This window comes from Rattus rattus, chromosome 15, assembly GCF_011064425.1.
Source record: "Rattus rattus isolate New Zealand chromosome 15, Rrattus_CSIRO_v1, whole genome shotgun sequence".
Taxonomy (NCBI): Eukaryota; Metazoa; Chordata; class Mammalia; order Rodentia; family Muridae; genus Rattus; species Rattus rattus.
In genome coordinates this window covers 66,753,623-66,774,069 of record NC_046168.1, presented here as the reverse complement: position 1 = coordinate 66,774,069, position 20,447 = coordinate 66,753,623, and the positions used below count along the sequence as shown (strand labels likewise).

The window sequence follows — 20,447 nt, the reverse complement described above, 5'->3', positions numbered from 1 at the left end:
GCTTGCCAACCTGTCTTTCCCAACACCTAATGACTATGTATCCTTCCCTTTGTACTTTCTTCCTTTTGACTTGTGCTCAAATGTGGAGTAACGACCTCTGGGCCAGAGGGGGCTTGGACACACAGTCAGCTTCCCTTCTGCCCAAACCCCACTGAAATCTCCACAGAGGTCTTAGAATGAATGATGGTGGTGGATGCTCTGTGTCTCCAAGAACTAGAGGGAGAACAAAAGACTGAGAGGGAAAGATTACTACAGCAACAGATTTTTAGAAGCTAGAGGGCAGATGAATCAATATTTCATGGTTCAGCCACCCGGAGAAAAACTGAATTCTAAGCTGGCCATTCTAAAATAAGAACCATTTAAATTTAACCAAGAGGACCCCTAGTGACTGGGCTTGGTGGCAGCAGGTGCCTTTGGGAAGGGGAGATGAGGGAAACATGGTGTAGTGAAAATTTGAAAGTTTGTCAAAACAGCTGTCAGATGCCCTGGTTCCCACTCTGCAGTGGGGCACAGCTCCCCTCCCTAACTGAAGACCACATTCCCCGGTAAGCTGGAGTTCTCGGTAGACAGCCCAGGAGACTTTTACAGGAAGAATGTAACAAAGAGATTACCCAGCATGTCTGAAGAAAACCTGACACTACTAATGGTTAGGAAAACGAGACGGTACAGAAGGAAAAGCAATTCCAATTTACCACGTCTCCAAAAGAAATGACAACTGAAGGAAGTTGGAAAGTTGGGGATGTAAGCATGAACGGTGCAGATGGGAAAGGTGTGGTTCTTGTCTTCCACAGGACAGACGGCTTAGATGATGAAGCATCATGGAGAATATGCATGTGCTTCTGCAGCATGGAGCTCACTGTTAAATGAAGCTAAACTCTGACAATATCCGTGTCTCTAAGCTGACCTGCTACCATTAGGTCCAAGCTGAGTATTCACTCTGAGTGTGAACCCAGTGCTCACACTCAGGACGTCTTCTAATTCTGATCAAGCTGATGTCCGGCTAACAGGCCAAGAGTGAACACACTTTGAGGACTAGTCACTACCGTGAATGATTTCCAGATGCTATGCATTACAGTACCTGATGCTCATGCCACCTTTATTGCTAGGGGTCAAAGACACACACAATGCTAAGACAGTTTAAATAACCCACCCTTTCCCTAGCACCCCCATTTTGTAGTGGTGTGAATATGCTTGGCCCATAGGAGGTGGCACTAGTAGGAGGTGTGGCCTTATTTGGAGGGAGTGCATCACTGTGAGGGTGGGCTTTGAAGCTCCGCCCAGTGTGGAAGAATCAGTCTTCTAGCAGCCTTCAGATCAAGATGTAGACCTCTCAGCTCCAACTCCAGCACCATGTCTGTCTGGATGCTGCCATGGTGATAATACACTGAACCTCTGAACCTGGAAGCCAGCTCCAATGAAATGTTGTCCCTTCTAAGAGTTGCCTTGGTCACGGTGTCTCTTCATGGCCTCAGAAACCCTAAGACACATTTCAACTAGAAATGAGCAGAGATATTGAGGACCTAAGTATTATACCGAGAGTCTTAAGGTTCATTTTAGTAACAGTTAATATCCCCCTACCCGTTTTACTTAGGAATTTTCAAAAAAAGTATCTTGCCCTCATTCATAAATCCAGACTCAGCTAATCCAGTTAAACCCAGGCACTATAATTTATAAAACCATCAAGTGATTACAATATGCACTCAGTGCTGAACGAGTCTCTATATTTGAGAAGATATTTTTTTAGGAACTGTTACACATAGCAAGGTGGGAAGGAGATAAAGGAGAAATTTGAATTGCTAAAAAGTGGTTGAAGGACTAACATATGCAGAGCCTGAGGTAACAGTGAGCAAATCCTCTACTGAATGGCGTATTTTATAACATATTCAACACCTGTAACGACTATTAAAGATGAAAAGCAAAATGCTCTATGGGTCAATCTTCCACATCACTGACTGAAGCCAAAAGTTGCACTATCCTAAGTTGGGCCACATTTACAATTTGAATGCCTAGAGGACTGGCTTCTCAGATCTCTGAGCAGGTCTACTGTGGAAGGCCAAGTGAAGAGTTTTTGGTGGGACTTGTGAGAGGAAGGAGCTAGATGAGGACCCAGTGAGGAGAGCCAGAACTAGAATCTGGACTGTCTACAAGCTGTTCCTTGAAAGGGTTGAGGGATGGCTTTTGTGGTCCTTAGAGCAGAGCAAGAATCACACAGTGAGACCAATCACCCATGGATGGGGCCTGTGGTCACGCATGGTCGGGCCCTTGGTTCCGTAGTCTGATCCTTCTTCTTACCCAATCCTGGCTCTTTTCATATTTTAACGATCAACCTATTTATACAATTTATACAAAAGTCAAGGTGACTGAGCCTAACATGGTCCCTTGAATTCTGGTGAAGCCTGTCACTAAGCAGACTAGGCCCAGGAACTAGGTCACAGTGCCATTTCCGCCAGTCCTTTACTGACTTGCAAAACAGTAGGGAATTTCATGTGTTTCAAACTAACAACTAAAAAGTACAAAACGTTGTAACTAGGACCCAAGCATCTATCAAATTTTAAAAAGTCATTCTGTCACTATCATGTAACTCTAATAATACTAACTTCAGAATCTGAGATTTGCAATGTGAGTCAGAGATGGTCAACGTTGAGAAAATAAGTCAGCAAAATGTCTTGTTTGGTTTTTTAGCAACTGTTCATTTATTGGTTAGTGGGAGTACAGCCCATCGGAACACACGACATGCATTTGGGGGAGAGCAATTGTGCACTGCAGCCGTTGGTAAACCTGCTGAGTGTGCGAGCAGCGCAGACGGCACCCACGGAAAAGGCAGGGATGACTTAGCTGTCTATGGTGGCTAAGATTCCAAGTGCAAAGTCTTTGGGAACAGATTTACTTTTTGTTACTCAGGAATTACATCAAAGAGGAAAGCCCTATCTGCCCCCCGTTCTTAAACTAAAGGCTAAGGGGGTTGGAATCATTTGATAACCCACCATCCAAATCACGGTCATTGCAAACTGTAATCCAATTCCCCTTCATTAAGTTTTCTGTCAACCCATACCCCTCAGGATTATACACACTGTATGAATTCAGAAAAGATTAATGTGAATGTAAGGGGTATGTATTCGACTCCAGCATCTTTGTCACATAGCCAATTTCTTTTAGATGCTTGCTATAACAGATTATGTAATAAATTAAAGAATTCCAATGACACTTAAGAGGACAAAAAGATGGAGTTACTGGAACGTCAGACCATAATTAAAAACTGAATAATCATGTATGGTTTATTTAGTACAATGATTATAACCTATAATACAATAAAACGTCTCCATAACTAAGGAGTGATATGCCATGTATTTTCTCAAAATTTTGTATTGAGTATTTTATTAATGTCATTTGCTGTTCAAGTAACACCTACTGCTTTTTCTGATAATGGGAAGAAAAAACATAAAGACAGGAAAAAGCTACTACCCCCAACAGGAAGTCAAGGGACAATTGGGCGTTTGTTCTTTTGTAGAGGCAGTCTCAACTCTTTACTTCCTTCCTGCTTCAGGGCCACGTGGTTATGGCCTGCAGCGCTGGAGAAATCGCGGGTACAAGCACACGTCTCGGATGTGATACCTGTTCAGAATCCAGCTTAGAAATCGTTCCAAGCCCAAGCCATACCCTCCGTGAGGACATGTACCATATTTTCTCTGTTAAATGAGAGAAAGAACAGTTAGTTTAAAACTGTATCTAATCACATTAAAATTATTATATGAGCTAATTTCCAAAATGTAACGTTAGCTCATCCATATGCCTTCACAAACCATGCAGAGAGGAATATTCAGTGAACCATCTGAAAGGAAGAGACTTCGCCTTTCAAACTAATTGTCTTGATTTATCAGGGGAAGGTGAGGAATAGTATTAGGTGCTGGTGAGATCTAATAATATATTTTTTAAAACCACTGCAGGGGTTAGCAAGGTAGCTCAGTGAAGAGCACTGGCCGTTCTTCCAGACGGCCTGGTTCAAATCCCAGCATCTACACGGTGGTGGCTCAATACTATCTGTAGGGGTGGATCCAGGAGATCTTAAGCCCTCTTCTGGCCTCTGGGGGTACTGCATGTGAACAAACATGCAGGCCAAATACCATTCACATCAAAACAAAAACAAAACAAGCCACAGCAGATAAAGAGCTTTATAGAAGAAACTGCTGTGTGGCTGTGGTAGAGACAGAAACGGCAATATCCCAGGGACACAGGAGGCAAACACAGCTCATCTGATATGTGGGATTCTGGGCTCCTAAACAATGGATGTAAAAAGTATTACAGTGAAAAAAACAAAGAAGGTAAACAATTGCTTTTACCTGATCTGTATACCAGTAATAAGGAGCGGGGTCAATCCCTTCCCTTTTATAGCCTTCTAGAATCTCCTCACTGTCCCAGGAGCGCATTGAGCCTCCCACAATCTCACCGACGTTGGGCATCAACACATCCACCTTAAAACAGCAAGTCAAAAAACCCACAATTACCACCACTCTACCAGACATGACTGCAAGGCTTTAGGGAAACTACACACCAAGATGCTAACTTGAAAGGAAGCCCTGTGACTATGTAAAATTCAAGTATTACTCAAATTCTTTAACAGAACATGTCAACTGTTCCCAGGGAAGGGGTTTTTACTTTAATTACTGTCATTCTAGGTTTATGAAATACTTGCCATGAGCTATATCTTATCCCAAATGACAGTTCCCAGACCCTTAAAAAGCAAATTTTCTAATACTCTTAGAATCACAAACTGACAGATTCGGTAAGCCGAGGATCCTCAGGACAGCGCTGCATGTAGAAGGACTTGATCTCCACAGGAAACCGACACAGCAGGATTGGTTCATTAATGGTGTCTGTCATCAGTCTCTCAGGTGCTTCGGGAATATCCTGAGGTTAAAGCAGATTTCATTAACATTTAAAACTGCAAAAAGAAAGCCAATCTTTCACTCCTCAGTCAGCCCTTGCTGTATTCCTACGATGTACTAGAAAATGCATACAGACCTATAACCCATGCACATGTATGATTTATTTTAAAAAGAAAATATTTTAAGCATACGTGTGGCTATCAAATGAGCTGCAGCAGGATCAGGTTTTAACACAGCCCACTAGGGAGGGACCCCACTGCCCAGACACCTCTAAGTTATCACTAGAGACTGCTCTCTTGCTCAGTGGCCAGACTCGAGCTCTCACGCAGAAGGCAATCAGTGTATGCTCCAGAACGTGACTGACCTGCAGAGAACTGATGGCGTTCACCTTTAAACTGTTACCTAGACCCCTTTCCTGTTACAGTAAACCTCTCATTCAATGGTAGAGACAGTCATAAAGTAAAAACCAATATTATACCTGCAACAACAGCCAGGAAATATTACATGAAAAGCCAAGCTAAATTAGTCTCTCTCTCAAAACATTCCTTCAGAAACCAGGGATGTTTCAAATCAGAACTCAAAACTCCTTTGCCAGTAAAAGCTGACAGAGACCTGGACAGGACTCACTGACTGTGTAAGGACTGAAACAGAACCAGGCAGTCACTGGCTCCGGTCCCTGAAGGTTTGGAGACAGGGATGAAATGGGGGGACACTCGCATCTCTCCGGTTGTATCTGTCTCCCACACTGGTGCTGTATGTGACAAATGCACACCTGGAAAGCCTGCAGGCCATTCCTAGCTCCAGAGCCCTGTGCTAAGAGAGGAGGAAATGTACAATACACACCAGCATGCACCGAGGGCTTCCTGTGCCTCCAGCCCTGACCACCTCATCTGCTGGGAGAGGGTGTCACTTCATGGTAGACATGAGGACAGCTGGGTCTATATGAACATGAAGGACAGCCTTCAGTTCTATAGCGACTGAGCGAGAAGCCCTCCTAGGGCACTGAGACATTAGCGCTCTAGAGCTGGGAACTGTTCCACTCAATCACACTAAGTACTAGGTATAATAAGGTACTTTAAGGCTCCATTCAGAATTATGCTATACATCACAAGCTGAATTTACAAGACAGTGAGAGCGATATGAATGAGACATCATTTGTTCTCCACATAAATCACTTCAGAAGCCAAAGCAAAGCTCGGTAGAGCCGCAGCTCCTTATGATCCGCCTGTGAACACACACAGGAATGGTCAAACTTACATCTGAATACTTGAGAATGAGTTGGCTGAGGAATGATCATGAGTGGTAAGAGAAAAAGATGCCGTGTGAAAGAAGAAACCCAAATATCCTGGAACTCTACAAATAAGCCCTGCTGTAAAGTACGCTCCATCCCGAATCCAGACAGTCTTAAGTAGTTTCTGCCACCATTGCCTTGAGGGCAAGCAGAGGCATCCAACATCATAAGTAGCCAATCAGCAACCTGCTCAAGCATACGAGCCTGAGAAAGGGACACATACGTCTCCGAACTCGTAGAACGTCCCGTCTTCTTTCTTTACATCGTGCTCCCTCAGCCACTCAATGGCATCCGAATAGTTCATCCGCCGGAAAGGCCGTTTGGGGGCTTTAAAGTTCTAGAGTAAAAAGAGAAGAGCAAAACTGTGCATAAAAAGAAAGCATCCAGCCTTAAAATGCCTGTTAGGAAACGTAAATGGATGTGTGTGTGTGTGTGTGTGTGTGTGTGTGTGTGTGTGTGTGTGTGTGTGTGTGTGTGTGTGTGTGTGTGTGTGTTGGGGTGGTTGGGTATCAGCTGCTCTTTCAGAGGCCCCAGGATCAATCGCCAGCCCCGACATGGCAGCTTATAACCAGATGCAACTCCAGTCCCGGGGATCCAGCGCCTTCTGGCTTCCAGAGCACTGCATGCATATGGTGCAGACATACATGCAGGCAAAGCACCCTTATAGACAAGATAAAAATACAAGCAGGGGATGGGAGTGGACCCTGGAGAGATGGCTCGGCAGGTAAAGCCTGATACCCAGGGTCTGATCTGTGGACCAAGGTGGGGAGAGAACCAACTCAAAACCCGCCTCCCACCTGCACCATTACACACAGAGTAACAATAAACCCTTTTAACATAGAAAACAGTTCTGCAGTTTGTTATTAGCAAAGAGTAGTTCAGACGAAGAAACACTTAGGAACCGTCTCTTCTATAAACTATAGTCCCTGGCAGTTTACCAGCATTAAATCTTCAAAACATGATTACTTATTTCAGTTCACCAACCCTACAAGAATAGAGTGGTTCTGTCTTCTACGAAGACTGGAATCCTTTCACTGGAGACAACACTACACCTACCGGGTTAAGGTCATACACTATGCTCGCCACTGGTGACTTCAAGACTCTGTCCACCACATCACACACCAGGTCCTCTAGACGGTTCAGGAGGTCCTCGAAGGTCAGGAAAGGACACTCGGCCTCCACGTGAGTGAACCTGAGGAACAGACACAGCTGAGCACTGCTCCTACTTCACACAGACATCTCTCTCAGCAAAGCTCTGAGCCCCAGAGAACTGTCCGGAGTGAGCTGTAGGTATCTCGCAAGCCTCACTGAAGCGCAGTGAGACCAGAGAACAGACTTTGGCTGTGGCCTAAGAAGCCACCTGCCTTTTGTTCTTCTTTGGCAGGGTCTTGTAGCCCAGGCTGGCTCTGAACATCTAATCCCCCTGCCTCTATCTCCCAAGTGAGACAGCCAGCATGTGCCACCAGACCCACTTCTAGTGTGGTCCTGGGGACTTAACCCTGATATGCTAAGCACGTACTCTACAGCTGGCCTCCAGCCCAGACCAAGGAGCAGCTTAGGAAAGACAATTACATACTCAGCCAGATGCCTTCGTGTCCTGGACTGTTCAGCCCTGTAAGACTGGGCTATGCAAAAAACATCTCCCAGGGCTGGAAGGCAGGTCTCCAGGTACAGCTGTGAGGACTGGGTCAAAAATGCTTCTTCCCCAAAATAGTCAAGCTTGAAGAGTGTGGCCCCACCTTCCACCTGCGTCTGCACCAGTGTTGGAGTGGTGACCTATGAAGGGGAGAAGGAGCAGACAAGCCTGCTGTAGCCATCACTTCCAAGTGGCACCAGGCACTACTTGCCAAAAGGGTGGCCTGAAACAGGCACTTACTTCACAGTAGCCTCTGTCGAAGAAGTGGTCCCTAAAGCACCTGGTGATCATGGACCGTGCTTTCAGGATTTTGGACATGTTCTCTCCCCGGATCATCATGTGCCGGTTGTTGAGCTGGACGTCCACATCAGACTCCTCACTGATCAGGTTGTCAGCCCCTCCAGCTGGGGCCAGCCCCACCAGTTCCCAGAAGTCACAGCTCAGCTCATGGCCTCCCGGAGCCTGTATTTGTAAAAGGCAGAAGAGAAAAGCAGAGAGAGTGAGACAGACACTAAAATTTAACAGCACTGAAGATGTTATACCCAAGTTTTCAGGAAGGTGTTATTTTAAGAACATTATTAGTGGTTTTAATCTCCAAAATTAGAGACCCAATAACTCAATGCTATTTTACATTTAATACTTTTTTCCATGTAAACACACACAAGCATTTTGTAAATTAAAAGGGCTGTGGTAGTTTGATTATGCTCGGCCCATGGGAAGTGGCACTAGAAGGAGGTGTGGCCTCGTTGGAGGAAGTGTGTTCTTAGGGGTGAGCTCTGAGGTCCTATGCTCAAACTCCACTCAGTGCCTGTACTCCTGGCTGCCTGTGGAAGAGAGTTCACTTCTGCTGCTTGCAAATCAAGATGTAGAACCCTCAGCTTCTCCAGCACCGTGTCTGCCTGCATGCTGCTGCTTCCGGCCAGGATGATAATGGACTGAACTTTGGAACCTGTAAGCCAGCCCCAGTTAAATGTTGTCCTTTATAGAGTTGCCTTGGTCATGGTGGCTGTTCGCAGTAGTGAAAACCCTAAGACAAAGGCACATATACTAAGAATTACATCAACTCTAACTCCATGACCTAGCATGATGGTTTATTTTTCTAGCATTTTTCTAGAGAGTTAGTTAACATATTTTCCTGTATTTAAAACTTAAATACGGAGTTTAAAAGCTAGTTCAACAGTGAAGAGTGCATACTACCCGTCCAAAGGACTGAGTTGTTTCCAGCACACACAGGCCGGCTCACAATTACCTTTAAAACCAGCTCCACGGTGTCTGATGCCTCTGGTTTTTGAGGGCATCTGTATGTATGTGCACATGACACATACCAACACACATATACATAATCAAAGTAATAAAATATAGCCTTATTTTTAAATGGAAAAACTTTACTAACCGGTAAACCGGTTGTCTACTTAGAAAAAGATAATCAGAATTTTCCCTGTTGACTCTATGGAAAGTAATTTATTCTAGAAGCCTCTCACTCACGGAGCATGTAATTATCCTGTTGCCAGTGGGACAGCAAGTAATGCCATGACAACCACTCCATTTGTAATCACAGCACTTCAAGGAAAGCTCAGTGAACTTCACTCAGACTCTCACTTTTATCACAGAGCAGGCTTTTACAGGAACTCTGGGACTAGGAGTATTTGCTCCCTCTTGTGGTTAATGAGCTACATTTCTGTTTTTTTTTTTTCCCCCTAGGCAACAGTTACAACCACAGTAGCTATTTGAATTGTAATTAACAACAGGTAAGTGTTATTAGAATAGGTTACCTGCTATTGGCTAAAGCAAAAATACATTCTTAGGTTTCCTTCCTTCCTTCCCTCCCTCCCTCCCTCCCTCCCTCCCTCCCTCCCTCCCTCTTCCGATCTTCCTTTCTTTTTTTAAGATACTACCAATTCCTGTTCAAAAAGTTTCGGTTTAGACTGGTGTTTTATAGGTTTGGCCCCCACAGACTCATATGTTTGAAAGCCTGGCTCCTGGGAAGTGGCACTGTAAGGAGGTGTGGCCTTGTGTGTCACTGTAGGGGTGGGCTTTGATGTCTCTTTGCTCAAGCTCTGCTCAGTGTGGAATGGCCTATGGAATTCAGTCCCTTTAGCTGGCTGTGGATCAAGGTGTGAACTCTCATATCCTCCAGCACCATGTCTGCCTGGATGCGGCCATGCTTCCTGCCATGATAACGGACTGAGCCTCTGAACTGTAAGCCAGTCCCAAGTAAATGTTTCCTGTGTAAGAGTTGCCTTGGTCATGGTGTCTCTCCACAGCAATGAAACCCTAAGTTAGACAGTGGGTTAGCGGCTGGTGACCACTCAACTGGGTTTGTCACAGAGGCCAGTTCAGCCCCATCCAAGTCTGCTGAATACGTTCTTTCACTTGAATGTAGTTAGGTGTACCATGGTATGTCACGGCAAGAAACCCATCACTAAAAGTAGCCTCTCTATCTTGAGCTTCCCAACTTCCAGAACTATAAGAAAAATATCTTTTTGTCATAAGTTTTCCAGTCCATGAGCTGCTGTCATAGCTACAAAAGGCAGACTAAGGTAAAAAATACACAGTGTGCATATTTTATTGGACATAGTATATTGACTTTATAGTATTTGACACTTGTGCATTTATATGACAACACCAAATGTACCACTACAGACATCGGGGACAAATTATTAAACACCTATTACTTTACTCCATGAACGAGTTTAGCTCACTTACCTGTTTGCCCTTTGGAGTTAGGTTCAGTGTTCCGTATACCGCCACGCTACTCTCAGTGGACAAGACTACTCCATTGTAACACTGACACTGTAAAAAGGTCAAAGTTCATATTAGGCTACTGAGGTTGGTTTAAAATATTCTAATAAAGTTAAAGGAATTATTTACAAACAAGCTAATTTTGGTCCGGTTTTCTACTGGAGATAGGGTCTCATACAGCCTTGCTAACCTTCAATTTCTGACATTCCTGCCTCTAAGAGAAAGTGCTGGGACTACAGGCTGTGCTACCATCCCTGGTTCACCACTGATTTCTAAAATTAGAGGAGAGAGGGAGAGGAAGAGGAGGGAGAGGGAGAGGGAGGAGAGGAGGGAGGGGAGAGAACAGAGAACTCAGGCTAGCTATTTTTGGAGAAGGCAGAATTATCAGTGTAGCCATGCACTACACAATATTTCTATTAGCAATGACCTATTGATATGATAGCTAGTTAAGTACACCCTAAGATTTGCTCAATGAGATCAATTACTAATGTACTTGTTGGACTGTGGTGCTATCATTTAAAACATATGGCTGTATAAAAACCCATGTTTCCCCATTATGTGAGCACATAAGCTTAAAGGACACTACCCCATTACAGATCCCACAGTGGATCCCCACATTTAAGCTCTGACTTAAGTGGACAGAGCTTCTCTACGCAATGATGACCAGTACATGCTAAAGTCATACTTTAACTACTAATTACAGAAACACAAGTGGGCACCATGTGCCTCTTGACATAACCAGAAGAACAGAGGCTCATTCGTAGCTGAGTGAAGGAAATAAAAATCCAACACTATCAGACAAGACGTCCATTTGTAAAAGCAGTGCAAACAGAAGTGCACTGAGTGACACAGGCGAAATTAGTCAATTTCACAGCATGAGACACCCCACAAAATAGTGTTTCTGGGCTTTCCTCCCACAAGAAAACTGGGGAGCTGAAGGAAAGATGGCGGCAAGGAGACACTGTTACAGATAGGACATCTAGGGAACAAACCAGGACCTGCCATAAGCTGACTCTCTAGATGGTTCTAAGACTTGATGTTTCAAGACATTTCCACAACAAAGGCTTTCCCTGTTTCTATGGCATGGTCAAACCTTTACATCTGTGACAGACAATGGTTTGACACGTCATCCAGTTAACACAGTAAACATCTAAAATATGTACATAGGTCCTAAAATTCTCAAAATTTACAATTGTAGACCCTATTAAGTACAGTCTTTCAGACATATTTAAGATAAAATACCTACCAAGTCATCTGACAAGACACACTGAAGATAACCCGTACCATCTCGCAACACCAAAAACATCAGATTCTTTCCTAGAAATGAGAAACAAAATTCAGCCAGTCTCAAGGGACTCCAGAGCACTTCATAAGCTTCAGAAGTTCCAACCTCTCCATTGGATGTGCCCCAGGCCTGTTTTTTATGTACTGTACGTTCTACTCATACAAGGTCCCTGTCACTCATATGATCAGTTAGTCCTGAACTGAGGCCCTGTTGTATTTACTTCTGATCCCCTACAAAGTAAAGAACAGGGCAGAGCACTCAGGACGGGCATAAGACACTCACTCACTTACATCCCATTCGTTTTTATGAAAGACTTGATAAAGTAATAAACTAATAAAACGGAGGGAAAATGTCAGGGTGATTATAAAAATCGAAACTGAGACACTGGGGACAGGGAGAAAGCTTGTGGTTAAAGTGTGGCCCATGCAGGCATGAGGAGCAGATTTCAGATCCCCAGAGCGCAGGTGGGGGTGGTGGCCCTTGTAATTCCAGTCTTAGAAGAGATGGGAGCCGTCTAGAGCAATCTGGTTAGCTAGACCAGCCATACCCAGGAGCTCTGGGTTTGAGTGAGACCCTGCCTCAAACAGAAATAGTGGAAGATAAATCCTGGATAATTTCAGACATCAGTCTTGGGCGTCCACGTGCATATGCCTCCATATCTGACCACATACATTCAAACATGCATTCACATACACCATACATGGAAGGGCGGGGGAACCACTAGGCTGCTGACATAAAAAACAGAATATAAAATAAGCACACAAAAAACCCTGTGTGCATATTCTAGACGAGGATCTGTCCTTGTAACACATGTCCCCAGTTCTCATTAAATAACTAACATTCAGTCTGAGGAGGATGAGGTACTTGTTATACACCTCCTGACCACTGTGATTTCTAACAGGTGAAATCATGTCTAAGTTTCAGAGTCACATGACATAGGAACACATGTAGGCTATAAACTATTACACCCTTTAAAGAGACAGTACACCAAGGACCTAAACAAACAAACCGGAAGACAGGTCTCTATGCTCGTCTTCACCTAAACCAGGACTATTTAGGACTGTAAAGGGGGAAAGAAAAACCACCCACTCACCTTGCCTGCGTAACCTGTGGACCCAGCCAAATACCTTCACTCTCTGGCCTCTGTATCCTTCTAATGCACTAATCTTTACCTGTCAAATTTAAATGAAAACTACTTGAAACATGTCATTATTACAAACCAACATTTTCACCAATATTCCATAGATAGCAGTAAAATGTCAAATGTCAGAAACAACCACTGGTGGGTGTGTGGCAGTCATACTTACTGCCAGCTCTTGTAAGGCAAAGCCAGGTAGGAATTCTATGAATTCTAAGCCAGTCAAGGGGACATTTGTCTCAAACAACAACCAAACAACCAATAACAACAAACCAAACCAATCAAGAAAACCCCCACACCACAATAATCAGTTAAAAACAAAACAAAACAAAAAAAAAAAAACAAAAAAAAAATCACAAATAATAAAAAATTGGAGGCAGTTCAGAATCAAACACCTTACTATGCTGGATTTAAAAAGAGAGAGAAAAGAAAAAGTCCTTTTCCATTAATGCAAAATTGTCAATGAGAGACACCTGAAACTGTTTCAGATACTGTCACAGAAAATCAGTTAATAAGTGGCTGTCACCCACACTAGCAACAATCCCAGCCCCACAGGTCTCAACACCCAGAGACCAGAAACCTAAGCAGAGGGGAAAGTGCTGTGGAGAGGAACTGGGTGCTGTACGGAAGCAGTTAAAGCTGACAGACACCGCCCAGCAAGAGCACAACTGAAGCCCAGGCTACACTCGCTGCTGGGTCGGCAGCAATCTGTTTGGGTTCCAGAAAAAAACACAAGAGCACACCCCCTTTCAAAGAATCATACATTTCTGAAATATTTGTGAAAAATCTACTTTTTGACTTTTGGGTGAAAAAACGGATTCTAGAGAAGGCAAAGTCATTTGCCTCAAACTACCCAGCACAGCTAGACAGTATCTGCGGCTGGTCGGTCGGAGCAGAATCTACTCATCACATAGTGTCTAAAGTGGAGGACCAAACTGAACCTCTAAAATCAGCCTCTCGGCACTCAGAACACTGTCTGTCTGTTCCTCCTAAAAGGAAGACAGAACAGCAGAACAAAAGACGTGCGCCCGAAAACCCAGGAGTAGCGCAGATGCGGCCAAGCCCACAGCACCAGAGACGTCAGACACTCACACATGCTGGCTCCGGCAGGCTCGGGTCGTTTTTAATGATAATTTTTTTTGCTTCCTCCAGGTTCTTTTCTCTTCGTAAGTTATCTTCTGCCTAATTTAAAAATAACGCAATCGGTAAATACAGTCCTGGGTGTTGTGACTATAAAAAGGAGGAGTTGCAAAGAGGTTCACTAGTCACCTCTTTCTTCTCCCGGGAATCATTCTTCATCTGTTCTCGGTGCCACATCTTTTTGATGTTCTTCATCTGTGACTTAGAAATAACGTCCCACCTCTGCAAAGAACACAAAGACATGTATTATCTTCAACACCGCCATGTGCTCAGAAAACCCAACCTCGGAGAGGGTTTGGTATGCCCTACCTCATTTTCCTTCTGTGAATCCACATAAATGGTGGGAAACGGCTCCTTTCCAACTGTCATCAAAGCCTTGGGTGGGGGGAGAAAGAAAGCATTTCTTCAACATCATGCAATGCTTAGGGACCAAAACCACACCTGGTTATGAACCTCGGTATCACCAAGGGCCCTGAGGAAAGCACCAGGAGCCAAGAGGCAAGAAGCCATGTCAGCAGGATGACTCACTGAGCCTCACAGAAGGAGTTTGCTCGAAGAACTCCCCGAGTCATGATTCTGACAATCCCAACGGGTTCAGCCACGCGGTAAGCAGCCTCTACCTCCACCCGCCAGAGAAGAGAGTCAAATGGTCAGGACCAGCGCAGCTAGGCCAACAGAAAAGAGGCAGTAGAAAGCAAAAAGGCTTTGCCGACACCACTGAAGGGTTACAGGCTTGTAAAATCTCAGGGGCGGGGCTGGACCCAAGACAGGCAGGTCTAAAACTCGTTCAACAAAGTAGAAGCCAAGTTACACAGAAGGCTAAGCTCCATTTAATTTGGAAAATTCTCACGAGACTTTATTTTCTCGATATTGGCATATCGGGCACTGCTGTATTATATATTACACATATATTATATATTACTATATATTACTTAGTAGTTTATAGTTTGTGTGGTTTAAGTTAGTGAATATAAAAACATTTAAAAACGCTTTTAAGGTTTTTATTGAGTGTAGTCAGAGGACAACTATAAAATCAACTTTCTGTTCCCATCACTGAGTCCTAGGGACTGAACTCAGACAGTCAAGATTGGCTGCAATCACCTTTACCTGTTGAGCCATCTCACTGGCCCCAAAAGGCTATTTTTTTAAACAGGGTCTCTAGCTCAAACCAGTCTTAACCTTGCTCTGTAGCTGACCTTAACCTCTTGACCCTCCTCCTTTACCTTCCAAGTGCTGGAATTACAGGTTAAAGGCAAAGGTGAGTATCTTAGTAACCTTCAAGCACTGTCTGAAGATTTCTCTAAGTATCTTATTCTCTCTGGCAATAAGGTCTGAAGTTTATAAAGCCTGACCTTTGAGATCCTACCATCTAGTCTTTGCCTGTTTGAGCCCCTTCTAGGGCTACTGAGCTGCCCTGTGCTTCAGCTGCTCTATGAGCCATGCATCCTGACCTGTCTGGTTTCCTTCTTCAGCTAAAAGCCAGAGGCCATAAAGTTACAAGACAGTCACCAAGAGGTTTAAACAGTTAGGCCTATGAAGAAACATTAACATTTAAGATTAGCGAAGACCCTCTCCCCATACAAAATGACCACACACACACACACACACACACCAGCAGTCATAAAGAAAATGAGGGGAGGAGTGCCCAAATTCCTGAAAAATCTCCACTGATTCCCAGAGGAGACACGCACAGCTCCCACTGACGACTTCATCCTTCTCCTCTATTCTGAGCCTTCCAATCCCCAAGGCTCGAAACGCTGCTTTGCAAGTTTATCCCCCACTTCTACTATTCTTGACCAGTTTTTCTTCACTGTTCTAAGACTCAAGGCAACCGAAACCCTGACCTTCCAATGTGGCTTAGTCCACTTGGTGACCTGCTCTAGAGCAGAAAGTGAATCTTCTACAACACCAAGAGAATCCTTAAAGGGTAAGTTTCCATGGACAGACTGCAAATCTAACTCTGGCCCCATCAGAAGATCAGTGCGGGGGACCACTGTGAGCACCTACATTCTTTGTACGGATGCTCTACCTCCCATCAACACACAACTCATCTGCTGACACCTTGGAATCCATTTCCTTCCTGGAACTGTACACAGATACTCATCTTTAATATTGGAGATGGGAAGAGCCTAACTGAAGGGCACACTTCAAACAACAACATTGCTCTCCTGAGAGTTACCACTGGTCTGGAAATCACAGGAGATATCCCAATTGAGAAAGACTTCCCTCCAAAGATATTAATGCATCCCATGTGGCCCGACCTGAGTAGCAAACACGTCAAGGTTAGGAGGATTCCATGACTGATATTGTCAAGCGTCTACAGAAACAAGAATTGGCCAAATATGGACGCACAGAGAAAGGAGTGTCAGGGTCTTGCTCTTCCAAAGAGGGGGCATTTAACCTCCCCGCTTGTGGAGTAGCTATAGTCAGAGGACTCCAGCATTCCAGCTCAACAAAGCCAATGAATAAACACTATAATGGGAAGTCCTTAACCTGACGCAGTTCATTCAGAATTCCTGGGACACGTGTAACAGTCCACTTAGAATGAGCCAACCTCATACAATGTTCCTAGGTCCCTGAAATAACAGTATGCCAAGAAAGTGCCATTTTTTGCCTTCGGCATTCAGATTCATGGGTCTGCTTTAAGAAGCTGGCCCACCTGGGTGGCTGGTATGTCAGGTCTTTGGGTCTCAAGGTCAAGAAGCTATCTGTAGTATGGTAAAGTAAGCCATCAGGAGGCCTCTTCAGACTCACCCGGGGAACGGGCTCAGTGCTATTCAGGGGACTCCTACTGTCACAAGAACTGAAAAACAGTCTTGACAGAGAAAAGAAGTCGAGAGATGAACACCTTGTGGTAAAGGAGGAAAAACTCACACACACACACACACACACACACACACACACACACACACACAAAGCTTGGGCTTTGATCTACCACTATTAAAGAAACACGTGTGCACACTCCCTTCACCTTCTTCTCAAAATCTAGTGTTTAAAATAAAGTTATTGAGTTGGGGAGATGGCTGAGTGGGTAGAGGTGACTGCCTCGAAGCAGGAAGGCCTGAATTGGGAGTGGAACAGAACAAATGGTGGTCTCCTGACTTCCACACTTGTGGCAGAGGCTCGCAAATAACTGCCCTCCCTCTACCCACCCCCACCCCCAAATGCAGTACATTCTTTTCAAAGAAAGAATGAAATAAGATTCTTGACAAGCCATTCCATGTCGACACTCATTACTAAAACGCAGAGCACTTATCCTGGTGAGATTACCTTTAGGCCTGTTTTAAATGGTTTCTCCTTGGTTCCATCCCCCGTTGCGTCATTTCCTTCTCGGTCAGAGACATAGAGCTCTACTGTTTTTTTTTTTTTTTAAAAAAAAAAATGAAAAGTTAACTCATCCCTCATCAGTAATGCTCAGACACTTAACAATGCAACTGCTTCATCAATTTCCTGTCTTTGTAAACAGAAAAACCATCTGATTTGTAAAAACTCCCATAGTCCAAAAGAGGTCAAATACTATTTTTCCAATCTCCCTGTTTAAGACTATCCCACCTCTCAACACAGTGAATTGCAAATCTGACTTTCCTGTATTTATTTTCTCACTATTTTAACCTATTCGCACTTCTCTCTAATTGGTTGCACAACAAAAAAAGGCAGAGCTTTAAAATTCATCCTAACTTTATTAGACGCTGTATCTCAAAAGTCAGAATGACCTGGGGCGAATTTATTTAACCTTTCTGAATTTGCTTCATCTATAAAGTCAGGAAGGCAATATACATCGTACAGGGCTGTACTGAGAATAAAACAGAACAGGATGTGAATCTGACATCCCAGTAACAGTGCAGAAGGAGCAAATGAAAATGCCAGTTCCCTATGCTTTTCGAAACACATCCAAACTCTGGGGTTAAGCCGCAGGGGGCCTCACAACTGTGACATAGCCTCGGTTTCTTAAATATTTTTATTTTTACTGCTGCAGATCTCACGGAGAAATGAGGTTGTGCGGAAACTAATTAAAAGCTTTAAGTCATTCCCAGAAGAACGACTGAAAAACCGCACATCTGGGGCTTCACTAAGTCCGAGACCCTTGCAGCGTTTTAGTCTCAGGAGAATCACGAGACTTTCGCGGTGGGGCTGGGCCAGGGAGGCGATGGCCGAAGGAACCACAGGGCTGGAGCAGAACCAGACAGGGGCCACCGAGTCGGGTGCCCTGGTGGCTCAGGTCTGAAGGTCTGGGGCGAGGCAACAGGGCCCCACGACTATTTGGGGTGCGCCCACGCCGCGACAAGCACTAAGGGAAGTTCTGGAATTCGGCAGGAACACTTCTGTGCTGTGCCACACGCCGAACCCCACTCACCTAGAACCATGTCTGCAGTCCCCCTGATCACCTCTGAGGACATCGACACTGCACCACTGCCGCCAGCTCACCCCAACGTGCACTGAAAGCTTCCTTGACTGAGGCGTTGCATCAGATCACCTAGGGCAGCCGTCGCGGATATGAGTCAGCGGAACGTCGGGCATCCATTGGCTATACGAGGTGGGCGAGTGACTCAGCGGCCGCCATTTTTAGTTAGGGAAGAGAACACTTCCGGTTCGAAGACAACTGGGCGGGGTGCAATCTCTGGGCTCTGGAGACGGAACTGCAGGTCCTCGGGTTGGGACGAGCAGCTGAAGAAGTCAGTCTCCCTTGGTTCCCTGCCGTGCACCTAACTGAACGCATTGCAGGTTCTACTTTTGAGGAATCCAACCACCATGGGGGCAAAGGGGATTTTTTTTTTTTTAGATTTATTTTTTGATTTATATGAATGAGTGTTTTGCCGCTACACGCACCAGATGCGTGCCTTGTAAAAGAAAGGACATCGGATCTGAGTTCTGAGTTCTGGATGATTGTGAGCTGAGAAGCGAACCCAGGACCTTCGGAAGAGCAACAAGTGCTCTTAATCGCTGAGTCCCCGAAAATATACTTTAAAAAAGAAATTGTGATGAGCCGGCCATCTACAGACTTCCCCGATAAAACAACAGTTTATATAACATTTAATTGCGTTAGTTGATTTACTAATCTTCAGATGATTTAAGATATGCGAGGAGATTTGTATAGGTTCGTTGCAGACACCATGCTATTTAGCGTCCGTTATTTCATTATTTAACAATCTCACTGAAAGCGAGGGATGGCCGCACTCCCTGCGTCTGGCGGTAAATCTATGGCACCAGTCAGATTATGGGTAAGGTGTTTGGCTAGGATGGGTTTCGTGCTCCCAACACAGCGCGGGAGTTCGGGAAGCGATTGGCTAACTCTTCTAGGCGAACAGTCTCATTTAATCTGATCTCCCTCCAGGAGCTGACGTTTCCTTGCTGCGTAGCTGAGAAAGTCACTATCAGAAAGTGGCTGGAATTTGCCAGTGCCCTTTATTGATTGACTTGCCTACTGAATTGTGTTTAATTAATGGCATTGTTCAGGCTTTGGTCATTCTAGGAGCGCTCTGTTCTTGTGGTCACCGTGTTCCTGCGATGCGCTTTCCGAATTGTTCTGCCCTCTCTGCTCACTCCACTTGGTTCGTGGTGCAGGGCGAATGTTGTAAAGGGTAATTAATGTCTCTATTTAACTTTCACCATAGTTACCTGCCTAAGTTCAGGGCAAACGAATCTGACGTCACCATGTTGACACCGGGCAGTTTCCGGGCGCCTCACCTGGTCCAGTCAAATTCACAAATGCCTTCCAAGAACTTTTGCTCCACTCAGTGTTTTGCTCCACAAAACAATTTTTGCAGAGGGAAGAGGCAAGAATCATTGTGAGGTCCCCTTCCTGCATCCCAGCCTGGGGAGGGGTTTAGTGTGTGGAAGCTGTAAAGTAGTGTGTAACATCTGTACTGCAGACGACAGTGGAGAGATATCACTAAGGGACTTATTTTAAGGCACCGAAGCTTCAACTTCCCTCCGGCCTTGGAGAGTTAAATTTAAGCACAAGTTATTTTGTAGATTCCTGGAGTACCTTTTCTTCGGTGATTCCCCAAGCTGCTTCACGTTTGTCTGTAAGCACCTAGGAACAATAGGAAATAAAATCATTTAAAACCTAATATCCCATTAAGGAGGATAAATTTGAGCAATTAGGACCCCAACGCTAGATACACTCGAAAATAACAGTTACTGTAGGTTTTTTAATTTGGTTTTTTTTTTTTAATCTGAAACTTAAAACAGATAGCAAATAAACAAAAACCCACCAAAAATAACAATAAAACCAGGCTGGAATACACGAAGCTTTATATTAAAAAAAACAAAACAAAAACAAACAAACACCTCATGTATTTCCTCAAAGCAGGGGGGGGGGGGGGAGAGAC

At 44.5% G+C, this 20,447-nt stretch overlaps 1 protein-coding gene across 2 annotated transcripts; it reads right to left on the bottom strand.

Moving 5' to 3' along the window:
- Positions 1 to 2,675: 2,675 nt before the first annotated feature.
- On the bottom strand, positions 2,676 to 18,606 carry Nars1 (asparaginyl-tRNA synthetase 1). Of its 2 annotated transcripts, none has more exons than XM_032885671.1 (15): positions 18,470 to 18,606; positions 17,386 to 17,465; positions 14,425 to 14,490; positions 14,245 to 14,337; positions 14,068 to 14,157; positions 12,931 to 13,009; positions 11,799 to 11,869; positions 10,517 to 10,603; positions 8,051 to 8,272; positions 7,751 to 7,950; positions 7,231 to 7,366; positions 6,398 to 6,511; positions 4,774 to 4,905; positions 4,338 to 4,469; positions 2,676 to 3,686 (listed from the first exon to the last, which is right to left on the bottom strand). In XM_032885671.1, exons 1-15 carry the CDS (start codon positions 18,510 to 18,512, stop codon positions 3,555 to 3,557), a joined length of 1,677 nt encoding a protein of 558 aa, XP_032741562.1. In that variant the 5' UTR covers positions 18,513 to 18,606; the 3' UTR covers positions 2,676 to 3,554. The 2 variants fall into 2 exon arrangements, with proteins under 2 accessions (XP_032741562.1, XP_032741561.1); XM_032885670.1 differs by having other exon boundaries at positions 17,386 to 17,468; positions 18,470 to 18,604.
- Positions 18,607 to 20,447: the final 1,841 nt, after the last annotated feature.